The sequence below is a fragment of the Lissotriton helveticus genome, chromosome 1_1 (assembly GCF_964261635.1).
Source record: "Lissotriton helveticus chromosome 1_1, aLisHel1.1, whole genome shotgun sequence".
NCBI classification, from domain to species: Eukaryota; Metazoa; Chordata; class Amphibia; order Caudata; family Salamandridae; genus Lissotriton; species Lissotriton helveticus.
The window spans coordinates 2,142,191,291-2,142,212,532 of NC_136057.1; the positions used below are offsets into that span (position 1 = coordinate 2,142,191,291).

The 21,242-nt window shown below is 45.1% G+C and overlaps 1 protein-coding gene across 2 annotated transcripts in view; it reads left to right on the top strand.

The window, feature by feature from the left end:
* Positions 1 to 21,242, top strand: part of RPL5 (ribosomal protein L5) — a 42,013-nt gene that overhangs the window by 17,519 nt on the left and 3,252 nt on the right. For both annotated transcript variants that reach the window (XM_078646335.1, XM_078646334.1), the window contains exons 5-6: positions 15,866 to 16,068; positions 18,727 to 18,904. In XM_078646335.1, the coding sequence (XP_078502461.1) occupies positions 15,866 to 16,068; positions 18,727 to 18,904 (381 nt within the window). The remainder of the gene's footprint in view (positions 1 to 15,865; positions 16,069 to 18,726; positions 18,905 to 21,242) is intronic.

Here is a 21,242-nt window from a genome sequence, read left to right on the forward strand (position 1 = left end):
GGACAAAGTTTGGGGTTTGCAAGGGATTCTGGGTAACAGAAACTGGTGAAAGCTACACAAGTCAACCCATCCTGGATTCCCCTGGATGTCTAGTTTTCAAAAATGTATAGGTTTGCTAGGTTACCCTAGGTGCTGGCAGAGCTAGGGTTCAAAATCTACAGATAGGCACTTTGCAAAAAGGGGTCCGTTTTCACTGAGAATGTGGTATCCACGTTGCGTTTTGGGCGGGTTCCTGTCAAGGGCACTAGGCCTGACAATACAAGTGAGGTACCATTTTTAATATGGAGACTTAGGGGAACACAGAATTGTAGAGCATCTGTTATTTCCTATTGACTTTTGATGCATTTCTGCCTTCCAACTTTAGGACCATGTATTGTAATTGCATTTATAAAGCGCTTACTACCCCTGAGGAGCGTCAAAGGGCTTTTTCGGCAAGTAGCATGCTCCTCCGGACCCCTTAAAGGATTAGTGTTTAATTAGTATAGTGAAATATGAAAGTCATTTGAGTTTGGATAGGTTTGGTTTGGATTGGTTAGTAAGTTATTTGGATTCAGAAGGATAGCAGAGGGATAGAAGAGGGGAAAGGGTTTGCATTTATATAGCGCTTGTTACCCCTGATGGGGTGTGGAAGCCTTTATTCAGGGAGTAGCACTCTACTCTGGAACTCGTCAAGGATTAGTGGTGAATTAGTATAGTGAAATACAAAATTTGAGAAGTGGACATGTTAGTCTGTTATTTTGATTGAAAAGGATAGTGGAGGGGCGTAGATGGACGCCGCCTCCGCCGCTTAAGTGATCTCTGTTCCTCCAGCGGCTCCACCAGCTATCCATACAGCCACCCGTACTCCAAACCACGCTTAAACTACAACGTCTCACAGCCCCCGGGAATCCAGTTGCGCTGCCCATGACTCGTCAATTTGGCAGTGATCGACCGACTATAGGAGGTGCGGCCCGAGAACCGCGCTGCGACCTCACCTTAATTGATACTGGCACCCGGTGGGTGGGGATTGGCATCGGCTGCTCTGAGGCACAGAGACTGTGTATGCCACAGCCCAAATCAGACCCTCGGGCCCTCAAAAGTGGCTATCAGTGGTGCGCCTGCCATTGGCCCACTGGAATGACCTGCTAGGGACTCCGTGGTTCAATTCCGGCAGCTGTGGAGGCACTCTCTTGGATAGGCGTGAGGGAGTGGATGACACCGGAGAAGATCCGCCATTGACTGTGGCAGACCCTGCGATAGTGGCGCCGGTAAGACCGTACAACCCAGTTAGCGCAATTGAGACTGGAGGAGGGCCCGCTACAGGGAGTGAGATGCACATAAGACCAGCCTGTGCAGCACCAGGTCCAACATACCCCAGTTACTATGACATTGGGGGTGAGACATTGGCCGGGAGCCCGCCTAGTGGCGCATAACGTAGCCAAGTAGGACTGGCGCCCAGAGAGCACACACCACGGCTGCTCCATGGTGCCTGTAGACCGGCCTGTCTGTACCGTTTCCGCCCCTGGGGTCCACCGCCCACGACACTGAGGTGGGGTAAGGTCCCATAGTTGTCTCCACTGTAGTGACGCCAGCAAGACCGCTGGTTGGTAGGAAACCCGACAGGCCGCGTGCTTTGCAAGATTGCACTGGCTGGCGGCGGTGAATACTACAGACTATCGAGTAAGGGCTGAACTTTGGAACCACAGCGTAATGGGAGGCCGCGGGTGACTAAGCTAAATAGGCTTGAGAAAAATGCATACTCCATAACATCTCCAGACATGCAGGATAGCACCCGTACCAAATTGGCTGGGACGGGAGCTGTGACGGAAAAGGACATTATGCTACAGGACATTATGGCTACACTTAACGTGCATACCTCTCTGGAGTCTCGCATCAATACAATCGCTACTGACCTCGTGTTAATCCGCTCAGGCTTTAGAGACCTTCGTTCGCGAGTAGCTGACGTAGAAACATCAACCGCGTTGTGCGTGGACACCACCTCCCCGAAGAAACAAATGAAGCACCTAGAAATGGAAAATAGATCTGACGTCCAAGCTGGATGATTACGAGGGCCGCTCACGTCGTAATGTGTGTATCGTGGGAGTGCCTGAGGGAACGGGAGGCCCTGTAGTGGACCTCTTTGTGGGAGACCTGCTTAAGACTCCCCTGCAGCCCAAAGGCTTCTCCGACTATTTCTCGGTAGAACGGGTCGACCGTGTTCCCGGGGGCAGACCCAGGCTGGTTGCACCCCACACGGCCCATACTGGCACGTATTTTTAAACTCCGCTACCTGATTCTGCAGACTGCCTCCCGCTACGTTATTAGCAAAGTACAATCTTTGTTTCCGGATTACACGGCTATGTTGCCAAACAACGGCGAAGCTTCATTGCAATCAAACAGGAACTCCGGAATCGCGAACTTAAATACTCTATGCTCTTCCCTGTGAAGCTGACGAAGGAGCTCACTCCCCCCTACGGAGGTACCAGGTAATGGAAAATAGGCACTCTGCAAAGTTGGGGAGGTGGGTAGTTCTTGAACCGTCTTGCTGGGAGGCAGGTGGGTCCGAGGGTTTATTGGGAAAGTTTAGTTTCAAATGGTGTCTTTGTTTTTCAATGTTATATGGCACTCTATACTTGTATACACTGCTCAGGCATTACCACACACGCACCCAGACCGTGTAGCACACCTCACCGATACGACCCATAATGACGTCACCTGACCCAGCTGATCCAGTAATAGCACGCCCACAGCACCTACCCATCATATCCTGGGATGTCAATGGGCTTCAAGATAAGCTCAAGTGTGGACTGATCCTGCAGTATCTAAAGCGTAAAGCACCGGCATTCTCTGATACAAGAGTCCCACCTAACAGGAACGACGTGTAAAGCACTTGACAGATGGGGCTTTAGGCTAGCGGTACACTCTGAGTTTACAACCGGCTCTGGTGGTTGGGGGGATAGGGGGAATCCTCATTAAAAGACCACACCCGATTATCATAAAACATACATATCCAGACGATGTAGGGAAGGGACGGGTGCTTAATATAGTATCGGTTTATATCCCCCGCGCTCCACTCCCTAGCATTACCGGCGTTCAGTGCATTCCATGGTAACTTGTTTAAAGGGGGCGATTTCAACTCCACGTTGGATGATATTTTAGACTGCACGCCCCCTAGACAACATTAGACATGCAGCAACTTTGCAGATTTCCTTGACATCATGGGTTTGACAGACACCTGGCGACTCTACTTCCCACAGGCGCGACAATATCAATACTTTCAGGCACGCACAATAGCCTATGAAGAATAGATCACATATTGGCACCAGCTGATGAGATTGGGAACTTCTAGATATCACACATTTAACGAGGGGCATATTATATCCTTCCCCGGTCAGCGTTCTCTACACGTGGGTATCTAAAAAATTCGACAATTTGGAAGGGGCCGAGTGATAACACCACACACTATTTTCAAGAAAACAAGCCCTCTGTCTCCCCCCCCCCGCTCGTCTTGGGGAAGCATGTAATAGTGCTGTGGACAGGCGATCTCTCTCATGACAAATCACAAAAGAGAAAGTCCAGACTGTAACAACCCTTTAGCGGGAGGTGGGTGACCTGGAGAGGGCCTATGAGCAGGACCCCTCTGACGCTACTGCCCATCTGCTGCTCTGCAAAAAACAGGAGTGCAAAAACTACTTATGGGATGAAGTGAAAACACGACTCTGCCACTCAACATACTGTATATGAAGTTGGCGATGAAGCCGGCGAGCTCTTGGCCTGGCTTGACAAGCGAGAGAAGGCAGACCGGTGGATTGCAGAGCTTGAGACCACCACTGGCGATATTATGTCAAACCATCAAGACCTAGTAGACATTCTAGCACAACACTAGGAGCAGGTTTACACTTCAATGCTTACAATAACCGAAAAAGAGGCGGAGGACTTCCTATGTGACATCCGACTTCTCCAGCTCGCAGAAGAAGAATCCCAATTACTAGAGGCGGAACTTTCCGCAGAAGAAATAGCGACAGTCCAGGAAAGGCGCTGGGCCCCAATGGTATACCAATAGTATGGTACAAACTAAATATGACACTGAAACCCCACCTAGAGGCGATGTATGAGGCCAGCCTGGATAGCGGGTGACTCCTGCAGGACCAACAGACAGCGAAAATAGTGGCCTTACACAAACTATGTAAACCGGTCCGGAAATGCACCTCCTACGGGCTAATATCTGTGATTAATGCCGAGGCCAATATATTGGCTAAACCCCTAGCCGCCAGGCTGACACTGCATTTAGCTACATTGATCCACCCAGACCAATCTGAGTTTATGCCGGGGAGAAATACAGCTATAAATCTGAGATGCCTCCATGGTGTGCTGGGATGGAAACATACTATATAAGAGGATGCGATTGTTCTGTCTCTGGATGCGCGAATGGCCTTTTCTCTTCACCATCCTCACAAAGATGGGGTTCGGACCTAAATTCTGTTCCTGGGTTAGGCTGTTGTATACCACTCCCATGGTGCATGTAGTAGCCAATGGGCATATCTCTAGAGAATTCCCACAGCACGAGACGGGGATGCCCGTTATCACCACTCCTCTTTGCCCTTCTACTAGAGCCTCTGGTGGCCTGGGTAAGACCAATCCCGATCATTCGTGGACTTCGCTGGACGGAAAGCTACGAGGATCGAATATCCCTGTATGCAGATCTCCTCTATATGATCTCTCCCAGGCGTTCCCTCTCGTGTTCGAGTCTCGCGATTGCAGGGCGAAGCCCTGCTGTCGCAAAGCGAGCCTATAGTGATCGTTTCTGCTTTCAAGGACTAAAGAGGAGAGGACAAGAGACTGGCACGCAGCCTGCCGGAATCGGATCAGGTTACGTGCGTGAACATGCGCTCTGTTTCCGGCAGGCTGTTCACACACACACACGCAGACACACACGCAGACACACACGCAGACACACACGCAGACATGCACCCCACCACTCAGCGGGCTCTTTATGGTACAGGCTCCGAAAATGCGGGGCTCTCCTTCGGGCATGGGAGCCCTGCGTCACCACTGCTCCTCTGGCCGGGCACTCTGTGGGTGCGGGCTTCCAGCAGAAAACTGAAGTCCCGCCCTTAGGCAGTGCACGCGCACGTCTATTCCTGCTTCCGCTCATTCCGCTCTCTCGCCCTTGGGTCGCATATCTGGTATGGGTTTTACCTTGTTTTACAATAGCGATCGTTTTTATTTTTAGTTATGTAATGCGATTTTGTGTAGCGCGAACTTTACACGAAGGTGTTGCTCTCTTGTTTATTTTGTTATGACTACACGCTGCTTTAGGGTTTGCAGGAAGCATATGTTTTAGTGCTAGCTTGGACATTTGTTGGTGTAGTAAAATGTATCTTGTGTACCCAGCTGTTTGTTGTTCTTTGTTTGCATTAGCACGTTGTTCTCCTGCTGGCGGGCCTTTTTCTTTTCGTAAATATGACATTCAAATAGAGTTTTGCAATTTGTTTTCGGATTTTAAATTTCACCACCTTGAAATGCTAGTAGAACCACCCATTCCTTCCCTAGTGCTTCTTGCGAATTCCAGGGCTTCACCCCCATTCCCTGTACATAAGCCCGCTCCCATGTCCGTTTCATGATTACCACATTTGATAGCCAGCAGAGGTTTGAGACCGGTCACAAATCACTGAGGAGTGCTGGGCTGGACGTCAAACTTGTGACACGTTCACGCCTTTCCCGCCCTCCCAGTGCGCCGAGCGCGTGCAGGCGCGGCCTCGTCTGCGTACCGTCCTCAACCCCACCCTCCGCTGGGAAGCGCCAGCTTGACGTCATCTTCGGCTGTTGTGTTAAACTGCTGACTGGTTATTTGCTTCTCTTCTCGGTGTTGTGTAGTTTCTGATTAAAGTCTCGCATATATTGTCTGTACCTATCTGCCTGGCGTTTCCCGTGTGTTACAAAGATTTGTTACGATTCAGATGGAGAACATGGGAGTTTATTCTCTCCAGTAGTATTATCGAAATAGTTTTGTGCGTTTCTAAAGGCCAGTATATATTCACATAATCCCACCAGTTGTATTTGTGCCATTGTGTGCAGTGTAAACCTTAAAACGAAATATTGTCATATACCTTTGCACGTTCCCAGAGCGCTGCTGGGATTAACCAAATGCAGTGTGGAATCTCTATTGTAAGAGTTATTTGTAGACTTGGTTGGAGCCGGGCTCCTCCATCCACCTGAACCACCTCATTTTTTGTAAGTACCATTGTACTGTGCAACATGTATAGCCCGTGATAGTATCTGGGGTGTGTGGTGAGCTGGGTTGTGCAGTGTGGCCCTTGCTCACCTGTGCCCCCCCCCTTTTCCTCTGTGCTCGCTGGAGTACTTCATGCCCCTGTGGGGTTCAGAGGCAGCTACGCTAGCTGAGGACGTTTTCGGATGAAGCTGTCGAATATCAGACAAACTAATCACAAGTAAATACCCTGCACGTGGGCCATCCGGCCTCACACATCCCAACCAATGTCCGCATCTATTGGAGGTCAATAGGCGGAGATTTTATTAAACAATTCAAAATGAGTAATCCACTCCTCGCAAGCAGAGGGGGTTATTATGTCATGTTCATTATTAATCCAAGGGTACATTACTACAGTCATAACGTCAATTATTTATGCAAGCATGATTGATCAGAGATCGGGTGGTTGAGGCTCTTGATGCTCGTCTATCCTCTGGGTAAATCGCCCTGCAGATTCTAGGCTCACCTCGCTAACTAAATAAAGTGTCCACCCGAGCTGGTCTCCAGCGGAGCTTTGGGTTGCAAGATCCTAGTCTGTCTTGGGATCAACCCTCCTTTCTTTTGCCAGCTGGTGCTGCTGTTTGACATCCCAAAGATGAGAGGGGAACAGTCCACCATCCAAACAACTGTCATTATGGCCGGGCACAATGATCACACGTCTGACCGCATGAATCCAAGAGGAGTTTCATTCTATTTCCACTCAGACTGCCACCACCATTTTCTGGCATCCTTTGCTCAGAATATTTGTGTCCGAAGTTGGGTTGTTCAAGCAACTCATATGCAACACAGCTGCCTAGCGAGTACAGGCCCTTTAAATTACAACCTGTGGGGAGCTCTGACCCACTCCTGTGAAAGCTGCCAGCCAATCCTAAGCCAGTGCCACTTCTGTGCTGAAAATCTTCATGCACATTCTTTCTTCTTCCTGTGTTGTACCTTGCTGGAGTCAGATGCCCCACTCGGGGAGGGTGGCGTAGGAAAAAGAGCCCATTGCCATTCTGGGCACCCAAGTCATATCCAAGCCCTGGGCCAGGTTGCTGCCCGGCCTCTAAAGCCCATTAATAACAAGCATTTACAATGCAATAGGTCTCGCAGCATTAAAGTTTGAGTTCTGGCATTGTAAATGACGATGCTTTGCATTATTATTTTTTTAATTTGCAATTGGTATATAAACATTGTTTGTGAATGGTTAGCTGTTGCTTATGCTAAGCAAAGTTGGCAGTAATAGAGTGCTAGTCTTGCTTGTTATAAGAATGCTGATTTAAATGCCTCTGATACCTGTGGGTAAAGTTTGCGCTATATGAAAGTGAAAACTAATAAATACATTTTAAAAAGCCTACCTGTACCACGTCCGTTCTTATTTTGATGCCACATCTTTGGGTCCCTGTATTTATTAACTGCACCCGGCTGTGGGAAACCCCCAATGCAAGAACGTGTTGCGGGGCACACACAAGCAATGTAGCCACTGTCCTGTGGCTGCACCGCGGGGTAACAGCGTAGGGGCAGGAATGCAGACAGTTGGTAGTGCTGTGCCATAGCAGTGTAGTTCTCTGTGTATGCTAGGCATGGGGGTTGCTATTGGCTGACAAGAAGTGGTGAGGAGGTGCCGGTTCGGTATGCCTGCTTCCTGATCTTGGGCAGGCAACAGTTAAAAAAACAAGGATTATACATTCAAAGTACGTGTTTATGCACCGATTCCATGTTTTAAAAACAAATTAATAAAAGGCATTGTCATTTACAATGCCAATAGCTCAAACTTAGTGCTGCGAGACCTATTGCATTGTAAATGCTTGTTAGATTTGTAGCTCCTCTGGGACACACTCTGGGTATACAATTAATTGGGCTAACTTTGTCCTGCACGGGCCTCCACCAACGCTACCAATGGGCTGTGATGTAAAAATAGTGAAGGCTACTTTCAAATACTTGGGAATCAATATCACCCATGATCGGAGGTCTTCATGACAAACTCCAAGCTCCTCTGCAACGACTACAAAGGGATATGAAACCCTGGCAAGCCCTGCCTCTTGTGCTCCTGGAAGGGCAGCACTCTTTAAGATGGTGCTCCCGAGGTTTCTATACGCCTTACAAAACACCCCTTACCTAGTCCCACAGTCGTACTTCCGAACCATAGAAGCGGTAATCACCAAACTCTTCTGGGGTAATAAACCTGCTCGAATAGCTATGACGAAACTGTTCCGGACATAGTACGATGGTGGCATCACACTCCCAAGCATACAGACCTACTATTGGGCGTCCCAATTAACCGTACTCAATCAATGGCTGCATATTCCCCACACTGACCCGGCCTACAGTCTTGATGGAATTGAGTTGGGCGAGGAGGGATTATTTCAAGCATCTTCAACAAAACCCGGGCCCTTGACGGGCCCAACGAACCATACACTCCAGAACTTAACGCGCAAAATCTAGGTTGGCATAATATTACTCTAGCAACACCCCTCTAGGTCACAGATAAATTGGGCCGGTTGGGGAAGAGCAAAAGCTTCACGCGATAGGATGACACAGGAATCACAAGGGTGGTGGGAGATCTCTGGGTACGAGGAAAGATGAGCCCCTTCACACTGCTCCAGGAGCAGTAGGAGATGGCACCCATGGATCAATTCCGCTATCACCAGATCAGACACACCCTGGAGGTGGCAATCCCTCTGACACTACCCCGCCAGTGGCCTCCCGATTGGAGGACAGATAGCTAACAGATCATATGCACACCAGAGCAATCTCGCTAACATATCGAAAGATCATCAATAACTTGACTGACCCCATGCAAAGACTGAGAGAAGTGGGGGGAGGAGGTAGGCGACCTGGATGTTACTGTTTGGCAAGAAGCATTAGCAACACCCAGAGAGGTAGTGATTTACATTTAAGCTCCACCTTGTACAGCTCAAAATCCTCCCTAGAATTTATTACACTAGAACCACTCTCTAAGATAGGAAAAGCCGTTACCCAACTCTGTCTGCGACAATGTGGGGCGATTGGCCCCTCCTTTCACACACTTTGGACCTGCCCCTCCATAATGCAATACTGGAAATCTGTTGCGAACACCATTACGAGAGTCCGCGGGAACCCTTTCCCTCCGGAGCCCAAACGATGGCTGTTGAACATCTGGGAGGCATCGTATCTTACCGCCAGGGCACAGACATGGGCGACACTAGGAATAATGCTGGCAAAAGAACGTAGGCAAACACTGGGGGTAGCTGTCACCCTCACACACGGAATGGTGCAAAGATATGGATATGGCCATGGTGGCGGAAAAGACAGTATAACAGTACATGTACGTAGAGGGTGTTAAAACAAGCATTGGAAATGCAATAGGTCTCGCAATAACGCGAGTCTGAACTATTAGCATTGTAAATGATAATGCCCTTTATTTTTGCGTTCTGGTTTTTGGAACATAAATAAAAGGCTTTGTCATTTACAAGGCCTATAGCTTAAATTTGCGTTAAAACTAGACCTATTGCATTGCAATGGTGGTGGTGCTGCTGAGTTTTCTCTGAATCTGCACTCTGAATCTGCACCCACAATCTGCACCCACAATCTGCACCCGGCGTTGCGTGGATGAGTGGCGTTGCGTGGATGAGTGGCGTTGCGTGGATGAGTGGCGTTGCGTGGGTGAGTGGCGTTGCGTGGGTGAGTGGCGTTGCGTGGGTGAGTGGCGTTGCGTGGGTGAGTGGCGTTGCGTGGGTGAGTGGCGTTGCGTGGGTGAGTGGCGTTGCGTGGGTGAGTGGCGTTGCGTGGGTGAGTGGCGTTGCGTGGGTGAGTGGCGTTGCGTGGGTGAGTGGCGTTGCGTGGGTGAGTGGCGTTGCGTGGGTGAGTGGCGTTGCGTGGGTGAGTGGCGTTGCGTGGGTGAGTGGCGTTGCGTGGGTGAGTGGCGTTGCGTGGGTGAGTGGCGTTGCGTGTGTGTGGCGTTGAGTGGCGGTGCGTTGTGGCGTTGCGTGGGTGCGTTGCGTGTGTGAGTGGCGTTGCGTGTGTGAGTGGCGTTGCGTGTGTGAGTGGCGTTGCGTGTGTGAGTGGCGTTGCGTGTGTGAGTGGCGTTGCGTGAGTGGTGTTGCGTGGGTGAGTGTGGTGTTGCGTGGATGATAGTGGACTTGCGTGGGTGTGAGTGGCGTTGCGTGTCTGTAAGTGTTGCTGTGTGGGTGAAAGTGGCACAGAGCCTTTGATGTGGCCTGGCGCAGGAGAAGTGCTGCTGCTGCTAATTAAATACAAGAGTGGCCGGGAAGCGGCCGGGAAACACAAGTACGGCCGGCCACATAATTAGGGGAGGAGAAGCCGCACAGCACACGCTGGAAGAAGCACTTTGATGTGCTGTGCGGCCGCGATGCGCGCTCTGTGCTGGGGGAGGGCCATTAGCCTGAACTCGCGGCAAGATCAAACGAAGGGTGGGAGGGACATTGAGGAACAGATGGCCATGAAAGTGTATGGGCCAAAAGCGCGTGCCTGTGGCCACGTGCACTCGAAGAAAACGCCACGAAAAAAAGCGGTGGTTTCACAATCAGTTTGAGCACTTGAATTCTCGCCATTTCCCATTCCTTCGGAATGGAAAAGGCGAGACCTAAAAAAGTGGGAAAAACTGGTGGGGGGGGGCTGGAACACCTACAGGGGTGTAATATGTGAATTACCAACAGTGACTAATGACCCAGAAATCTATTAAGGTGCCAGAAACCAATACATGAACAGATATATGCATGTGAAGCACGATGCAAGTAATGTCTTATCAACACAGGTGAACGATGAATATTTTATAAGAAAGTAAATGTATAATATTTACTGTATAACTGAATGACCTAACATTGCCATTTTTCTCTCAAATAAAAAGGAAAGGATTTAGATTTTTAAACATTTTTTTGGGGGGGGAAGTCATAACAGTAGTGGCAGGCTTGGGATGAGTAAAAAGGGATGTAGAGGGGAAGAGTTTAGAAAGGCTTGTTTTGGGGGATCAGTATAGTAAAAGGTGTCTGATTTAGTGCATTGGAAAGATTCGTAGAAAAGTTTGAGATGAGTCAGAGTTGAGGTAGAAGATATATTGATAGAGGTATAGGGTGAGAAATATAATATAATATATGCATTGAATATGCAGATTTTTGGGGGGGACAAAAGTAATAAGTATATAGATCCAAGTACATGGAAGGTATATAGATTCATGAAGGAAGTAAATCTAAATAGATTAAAGATGCATTTGATAAACTCTGGTTTTCAAGTGTTGTACTTAATTTCTTTTTTAAACATAATAATTTTACATGTTTATACAAAGCAATACACGTATAACATATATATATATATATATATATATATATATATATATCACTCCAACCGGTCACTGTGCATTCAGGTCTCATGCACGCTCACCAGTACGCAGACGACGATCTACACGTCACAAAAGCCAGTCTTTAGTTTATGATTTTTTATTTGCTAAATCATAAAGTGCAGGGGTGCAAAAATTCGTCGGACAGACACGTTTCGGGCGTGAACGCCCTTGCTCACTGTTGGCGGGGAAATGGACGAATACATACTTAAATATCAATTAATTAGAAAATATATATATATATATATATATATATATATATATATATATATATATATATAGTACAAATGCTTATATACAAAGGGATATGCTGTGTGTTTGGTGCTTATGTGGGGAAAAGCTATGATGTGCCACTCTTGTGTGTTTTTTTTCTTGTATCTTGGGATTTTGTGGCAAGGTGCCACTCTAAAGCGGAGGTTCTTATGATGAATGTTTGGAGATTTTATTCCTGATGTCCCATTCCGTGCATCGAGGGATCTCCAATGCACTGATCCATATCCGATGATCTGAATGTGTAAAAAAGAAGTCACTTTGAAGAATGTCCTATAATTCTCATGCTGGGATGGGTACCCACAATTTCGGAGATGTGTAAATAGCTGTTTCTAAACTCTATTTTGTTCCCATTTAGGAAATACACGGGTGTCTTACATACCGGCTTTTCAGTTTTTATTTTCCCAAATCAATTGCTATATGCACATTAAACCATTGCAAGACGCTGCTCATCTATTGGCTCTGGGTCCTTTGGGTTCTTGGTGAACCTACGAGTCCTATATATTCCCACAACAAGAAGAGTCCAGCGGATGTAATGGCATATTGCTTTAAAAAAAATCTGTCATACTTGGAAGTTATAGGTGAAAATGTTGGCACAAATGGCTGGTTTTTCTCAACTCCTTTTAAGTTGTTCATATTTTCAGCTCTACGTTTTTATAAACCAACCTTGACGGATCTACACATGACCCCTTGCAGAATTTTTTTTTTTCTGGAATGTATAGCTTTCATACCCATTTTTTTTTACAATTAACTGGAAGAAGGTTAAACGCACAAAAATAGCAAAACTAGGCTATATCCCAGTAAAATGCCAAAACTGTTAAACATTTTGGTTTTCTGACAAGTTTCAGTCCCTGAAAGCTGGAAAGATGGTGATTTCAGCACCACAAACCCTTTATTGATGCCAATTTCAGGGGAAAAACAGACTTTCTTCTGCTTCACCTTTTTCCCATTTAAAAAACAATAAAAATTCCCTCTATTTCAATTAATTTCTGGGTCCCCTCTAGTAATCAACAAACCCTGGGTACCTTTAAAATCCCCATGATGGAAGAAAAAGGTGCAAATTTGGCATGGATACCTATTGTGGTCAAAGTTACAGGGGCTTAAGCACGAACTACCCCAAATAGCCCCCCAAAAAGACTTAGCACGGGGGGAGGTCTAGCAGCGAAGGGGTTGAAGAAACCAGCGTGGGAGACCACCTTCTGGTTTTTTTTTTGTTTTTTTGCCACAGGTTGTAGCAAAATAAAAAAAAATGAAAAATTGATTTGGTGACCATGCCTAGGGGGTGAAGGTATTCTTACCCTCCCCCTTGTCTTTTTCACTCTTTTGGACCAAGATCTAGCTTTCGGCCAAATTTGGTGTAAATCCATGCAGCGGTTTAGGCTATAGCTGTCTAAAGTTCCTATTGGAAAATGAATGCGGACAACTTGTTTTGGACAACCCCCCCCCCCCCCACCCCCCCCCCCTCCTTGTATTCTCTTCTCCTGTTTGACAGAACACCCCAAAACTTGCCATCCCAAACAAGACAAAAAGAGCACTTTTTTGGAGAAGTTTCATGGATATTTGTCAAAGGTCGCCAAAGTTAACACAAAATGCATTTCCTGCTGCTTTGGCCTATATGGAGTTCAATTTTTTCAGGAACTGTTTTTTTTCGCGAATTGACTTTAAACATGCTGATTTTCTATTTGAGCCACACTGTTCAATGCTGAGTACCAGGAGAACGTTCTCTGGTCTTTACTTTGAGTGTAGAAGGCAATTGTCAATTCTAGGTATGTGTAAATATATATATTTTTGTCTTTATTCTATAATGGGTACATTCGTAGGAGATTGCACCGATGCCCTTGTATTAGTAGATACTAGCAGTCTTGCAGATAGTCATGCATTCTGCCCTACCTCTGACCTCTTCACCTGCTTCTTGGTGATCAGTGCGTTAAAGAATAAAAAACTGCAACAAGCTACATTGCTTGCGCTATTAGTCAAGAGGAAATTGCTGTTAGTTGTACAAGTCATTAACTTCCTGGGTTGGTAGAGCAGGCAAAAATGTTTGTACACATATGTAAGGAAATCTGAAGTTGGTGTGGAAGGATAAGTAACTAAGGGGAAGACCTTGTGGACTGGTGGAGTTTTAAGACTGTTTTTCCCCAGACCATCTACTGTCTTCGGACCAGAAAAACTAACATAAGGATGATGGTTGCTATCCGTAGGTAGCAGGATGCTGGTGATTTTGTGCATGCATAGAATACTTGCTTGTTATAAATCCGCAATCTACTAGGACTTTAACACCAGAGCTCCCTGCCCTTTATTCAATCTGTCTGCATGCTCAGTCGCTGAGTTGTGTTGGTACGTTGGGTATTTGTTAAAACCAATACATTTAAAGAAAATGAGTAATCCGGTTGACAAAACGTCCCAAAGGTGAATACGTTTTCTGACTAATCTTTTAAGGGCAATGATTTGGCCCGAGTGTCTGGTGGGAATGGTTCCAGGTTGTGGCCTTTCATTTGTAGTAGGATTAAAAACATCTTTGATATGAGATTTATGTTTTTGGTTCTTCAAGCTTAATTTGGCTAAAAAAAAATATCTTGTTGCAGCACAAGTATTATTAGATACGTAAGTTTTTAATTTTATTCTGGCAAGTTTTTGAACTGGTGAATGTAGTCATTTTATCAACCCAATTGACCTCTTTTGTTGAGAAGACATTAGTCAAAGGATCCAAGATTTATTGATGGAGCAAGTTTTGATTCAATTTCTGAAACCTGTTGTGCACAGTTAACAAATGTAAAGTGGTGGTAGCTGGCAGAGGTGATTAATTCCAATAAGTAAGGGATTGAGCTAAAAATTTGTGGATTTTCATTTTAGCTTGGTCGAGCGTTCTGAAGTTGGTTACGAATTACACGGGTACTGTGTAATGAAATATTGGTGTGGTACGATTTACCATTTCTGGTTAAGAATTACTGCACATGGTTTGCTTTGGTCTGAAAGTGAAGTGATTGACTTCATTTAATTATCCTAGGAATGATGTTGTATAGCTGTTCTTGATAGATGGAGTATGGTTTTTATAAGCTATATCTTGTAAAGCGGACCTGGTTCTTAATTTGATGTGTGTAGTACAAGACCATGTTTTTTTAATCAAAGTTGGAATTAGAACTCATTTTAACAATGGAAACTGTCATCCAACAGTGCCCACGTCCCCTGAATCAGTCGAACTTGGTGGGGTGGTAGTAAAGTTATTTTACACTGTGTAAGATTCTTTCTCACAGTTTACTCATTACAACTGGTGCCAATTTTCTTTTCTTATGGTTGACCAGAACCATAAACCCAGCTTGTGGAAATATTGAAGTGCAATACTGAGGATAGTATCTTTGGGTTCATTAGGCGTTTGCAATAGAATAGTGAATACACACTATTTGCCGTTGCGAAAAAAGCACTGGATTAGTGACTGCAGATATTTAGGTGTTAAGCTGAGTGTCAGAACAGCTGCATATAATGCGAGGAGATACTGCTGGGGAAAATGCGTTTTAAGGTCTCTGTGAAAGACCTTTTATGGTACACTGGATGCTAATGTGGAGGAGGTTGAAAGGGCTTTGTGGAAACTTCTCTGAATTGCTTGAAGCTGAACAGGGGCAGTAGAGACTTGTTGCTGTGGTGACTTTTAAATAGATTTCACTGGTCATATTGGATTCCCTTTTGTTAGCCATGTTGTCTTCCATAATCCCTGCTACCTTCAAGCATTGCTCTCCCACACGTGGAAGCCCACTGTAACAGGTCATTCTCTGGAAGGAGAATCTTTGGGAAATGCAGGTTCTATTGGATATTGCACAACAGACCAATAAGATTTATGAAAATTTCAAGTATGTGCCGTAAGACCAGTACTTTAAATTGGGAAATGATTATTGGGCCTCGAAATAGTCTAGTTTTCATGTTTCAGAATTGGTCTTGCAGTGTACTAATGTTACTGATTTTCAGTTGAAGCAGTTTCCTCTTCATTGTGTTACAAAGCATTACTGTAATGCAAAATATCTGTTCCTGTCTTTCAGATTCTCCATAAATTTGGCTTGGACAAAATCTATGAAGGCCAAGTGGAAGTGACCGGTGATGAATACAACGTGGAGAGCATAGATGGGCAACCTGGTGCCTTTACTTGCTATCTGGATGCTGGCCTTGCCAGAACCACCACTGGAAACAAAGTTTTTGGAGCCCTCAAGGGAGCAGTAGATGGAGGACTGTCCATTCCCCATAGGTAATTGTATACCATCTTGCACAAAGTCTCAACACTACAAGCTTTAAGTGTGTTTTCTGCATCAGCCATCATGACCAGTTCGAAACCTTTTGCACTAACAAATGTAAACTTTATTTTTTGTATGTGTGCATTGCATATGCCTGGCATTACATTTGCCCTTGCTTTACATTCCATTGATTGATCTCAGTGTTTGGTAGCTTCCACCCTATGGTAGGAATTGCGCTGAGTCTAACGTTTGCTGTTGTGTGTGGAAGGGCGCCTTTATACCAAGTTGTAACATCTCCACCCCTGGGTGTGAGACCATGGTGTAATAGTTTGAGTAACCGCATGCAGTTCTCGGCAATATTTAATGCCCGAGGATCTTTGTCTCGAGACCAAATAAAAAATGAATTGCAGAGTGGGTATACACAACGGGAAATAGAAATTTAAAGGTGTAACCTTGACCTGCCTGCAGCCAATAAATAGGAGTTACCTACTCATCTGAGGAGGAATTTCCCTACTACCACAGGCTTCTCCAGTTTAAGGAGAGTAGGGTTCTCTGAGAAGGCACGATTGAGCTATCCGGGCGTTCCATTAAAATAAGAACCCAACAATCACTGGTGGCACCATGTCATGAAGTTTCCACCATACGGAAGGATCTGCTCATTTGTGGATGGCGTAGCTGTTGGGATGGTGCTAGCCCCTCAGGATATGTTTGGTTTTCCTATAGGCTCAGTGCCTCCATAAGTCCCATAACCCTGGTTGGGTAGCAAATAGTTCTGGCAACAATTGAACAGGACATCCCCCCCCCCCCCCCCCCCCCCCCCCCCCAAGTCATGTTAACTAATCTAGAGTCTTTTTGCTCAGTCACTTGTGCTGTCTTACACTCAGAGAAATCGACATGGAATACACTGTGGGGTGTTTCAATGTTTATTGAACCCACATGATTCTGGAGTATAATGTGCTGCAGTGATGGACAGAAGCAAATTAGTAATTTGAAGTAATAGGACAGTGAACACAATAAAAAGTTCCATCATTGTGCTAAAACATTGTATATAGGCAGACATATAAAGGTTATAGAAATCCTGCGTACTCCTGCTGTATGTCCCCATACCTAATTGTCTAGGGCGTGTGTGTTGCCAAGAATCTCTGTACTGGATGATCCAACCCCTGTTACCTGAAAGGAAAGAATGCGAGTCTCCTGTTGTGGTCACAAGCTGGACACCTGTTGCAGAGAGATCCGCAAGTTGCTGGGCCTAAGCTTTAGCGTGTTAAGACCTCACCAATGACCGCAAAGCGCTCCTCTGCCTAATCCCGGAAATGCTTTTTTATTTATAATGAAAAGCATCCTTGCGAGTCCTCAGGCAGGCCAGCATTGTTATGGTTTATAGATAGCTGTGTTGCCTCATGGAAGAAAAATAGAACGACATTTGCGCAATGTGTCAACTCCTTGTACATGATGGTCAAGGAGTCGTGATAGTGGTTTCGTGCAATGGAATCTCTAAGCGAAGCAGTTTCAGAGAAACTGATCCAGCATTGTCACGCATGCAAATGTGTGTGAACGGTTATTGTGTGAAGGGAAAGGCAACTTAAATGTGTACGTGGTGAAAGATGGCAGTGTTTCTACATGGTCCTAACTAAGACACATGGCCGCAGCTCTGGTTACAAGGGCGGCTCAAACAGCCTGCTGTTTCTTTTTCCAAACCTCCCCCCCCCTTCCCTTTCCGTGCCTATTTCGGAGTTGAAATCTGAAAGCTCTCTCAAGGACTATATATTTTTTTTAATTGGTGGACAAGTACTTTAATTGACTTGATTATGCTTTGCCACATTTTGTTTCTTGCCCAAGATAGCTCGCTGGCCGTTTAACAGTTGTGAAATTGGTCTCACGGCAAACTTTGCTTCCTATTCAGAATAAGTAAGAAATCATTCCTGCCACAATATTACAACTCTTACATGTGTCTGCTTAATGGCATCTACTTGGATTCCTTTGAAGTCCAGCTACAGACAGCAACCCATATTTCAGAGGCCTTAACCCAACCGGCAGTTAAATCCAGCCTAAAAACGTTCCTTTTGGGTCTACCGATCTCACGGCAAATTGTTTCCACTTGGACTGCGTTACACAAGCTTGTGAAGTGGAAATATTCTAAACTTAAATTGTCTTTGCCAAAGTCTTTTTCGAGAAGATTAATTCCATGAGGATCATCTTAGACTTCAGTGGCAGACTTTCTACAAGGGATAAATATTTCTGACAACTATTGGAACATCCACATGGTCATTGTCAACTCGACAAGTGTCTTAGAAATGTTTCTTCAGATGATACTTGATGGAGTCTTGGGTCTTTTTTCAGGTAGTTATTTCGGTGTTTTGGTTGGCTTGATGCTTGTGATGAGTTGTATTCGATGTATTGCTGACAGTTGTGTAACCCCTCCTGTATTACTTGATTTAGCAGTTTAATTTGTCAGAACCTTAATATTTTACGGAATTATTTTCTTCTGCTGTTAAAATGTTGAACTGTTACACTGCTGTATGATTCCAAACTGAGCTGACTAGTTGATTTTGTGTTCTTTTTTTGCCTGCATGTGATATTCAGTTTCAAGACCGGACTGATCAGGAGAAATGTTTTAGCTGTCATTGGGTTGTTTCTGTTTGGTACTGAAAGGTCTTTAATTTTCTTTTCAGCACAAAGCGGTTCCCTGGCTATGACTGTGAAAGCAAAGAGTTTAATGCCGAAGTCCACCGCAAGCATATCCTGGGAACAAATGTAGCAGACTACATCCGCTATTTGATGGAGGAAGACGAGGATGCATATAAAAAACAGTTCTCACAATACATTAAGAACAATGTTGCACCCGACCAGGTTTTCACATTAATTTTTCTTTATTCTCTGGGTGTACTAAGTCACGAGACAAAAAAGTCCCTAATGGAAACTTATTCTGAACCGCCAGATATTCACTAATAAGAATAAATGGGTGTGCAAATGAAAATCAGTTGTGGGAAGGAACAAAGTGCAAATCTTGGGGTTTGATAAATATAACCTATTACGAATGTCAACTTGAATGCTGCTATAATTCTTTTGTAGCTGTGTTTGTGGCCATTTAGTTCACTGGGATTTGAAGTATGCCGCACTGTTTGACTTGTGAATCCAGAAGTCCGGAGGTGTGGTTAATGTGCAGCTTTCTCTGCCCCTTGCTGTACAACCTGATGTATGATTATCCACAGTTAATGAACTTCGGCTGAAGTGTAGATAAATGAGCATCTGGGGAGGACTGGAAAGTTACTAGTGGCTTTGTAGTAAGAGTTAATTTGTGGTATTGCCAATCCCTGGATCTGCATTTAAACCTTTTGAGTCGAGTACTATCCATTGAGGTCATACTAACGCTTGCTTTAGTAGTTCAGTAGCATTTAATTAGTAGGTTTAGGGAGAGTAACGCCTTCCACCTGGAAGTTGGAAAGGCTATATAAAATACAAAATGTACTGCAATTATGAATGCAGCAGTTTAACCAGTACTGGGTATGTTGAAAATGTTCTGGTCGAAACTGCTCGTTCAATAATACCATAGAAAGTTGTAATGCTTATTCAATGTGGGGTTTCCTTACTTTCAATCTTAAATTATGAGCTATTGTGCATCTACAAACCTGGTTCTTGTTCAGAATACGCATGAATAGGAGCAGTGACCAACTTCTACCTTAAAACATTCTGTAGGTGGATTTGTGAACATGCTCACTATATCAAACCTATATTGTCCCACATTGTTTGCCATTAACATTGTGGGCTCCTCTAGTTCTTGGTACGAGGGAAGCCTCCCATGCAAGCTCCACCTTCAGATTTTGAGTGATCCTTACCACATAAGAGTATGGCTTCAGTGTCTTCTTTGCCACATTATTTTGACAGTTTGGCAAATTACATCACTATGACCCACGGGCAATCCAGCTCCAACTTTGGCACAAGTGCTTAATTAGCCTTCCTATGGAGTATTTTCTGAAGGTTTCTTACTACTTTTTTCGCAAGTATATTAATGCTCTTGTTTGGGGTAAATGTACCCTTTTTCCAGCAACTACCAACGCAATCTCGTACTGGCTGTTGACTTTTGGGAATGTCATTAATGCAAGTTGACAATGTTTTCCCTTTTTTTGTTCCCACTGGTGGTCAAACTTATTGTTCACATCAGTCTCCAAATTATCTAATGCTGATTAGAACATTGGAATGTTGGAAGCTTCATTGAAAACAATGGAGTAGCTCCGGGCTTTATAATGGCTGGTATAAACCCGGCGCTCCAACATTCCAATGCTTCTTTGTTCACAGCTCAGGAAGCCTGAGGGAATTTCAATCCCCTTGCGCTCCCTAAAGCCTTTGTTTAATATTTTAGTACATTCTGCCACTAGGCAGAATGTACTAAAAGCCTTATAGCCCTCCGTAGCTGGGCTATACCACCTATTAAAGTCCTGCTGCCTTGTTAAAGACCCGAACCGAAGGGGAGTGACTTTAACGCTGCAGCGGGCCTTTAATAGCATAGCAGGCTATAGTATTTAACATTCAAATGTTGCAACTTCTAAAAAACTGATTAAAAAGATTTAAAATGGCCCTTTCAAACAAGAAGTGTGTTGGACCGAGTTTAGGAGATGTTTAATGTGACTCGGCGTGAGCTCAGTGTAGAACAAGTTGCTTGCGCAAGTGAGCATGTTCTAATTGTAAAGTACCAAAATGCGTTGGAAACATCGGCGAACTAGAAGTTTTTTGTTTTTTTTTATAAACAAACTATTGGCATTGCTCAAGTACATGCTGCATAAGGTATTGTTACAGTTGTTCACAATTCAGGCGTCCAGGCCCAGTGGGCTTATTGCTCCAGAGACAGACATTTGTCATAGCAAGAAGAAAAGTTATGTTTACAATCTTTTTTAATTTAACCCGTTTACCGCGGCCGTTATTTCGCAGCAGTGCTGCCGTTCTGCCAAATGGGCGGGGCCACGTCGGTCGTTCGCAGCACCAGCGAGGTAGTGCTCGTGACGGCCGATGGGAGCACGGAAAGGGTTAAGGAGACATTCATGTTGCTTATTGTTAATTTGCAAATTCGTATTTTACAGTTGACACTAGGAAAACTAGTAACTCGCTTTCTTTCCCACCCCCCTCTTTCCACTGGTGGCCCCATGTTTCTACGGTGTATGAGACATGGCATTGTCTGTACTCTTGTCGTTTG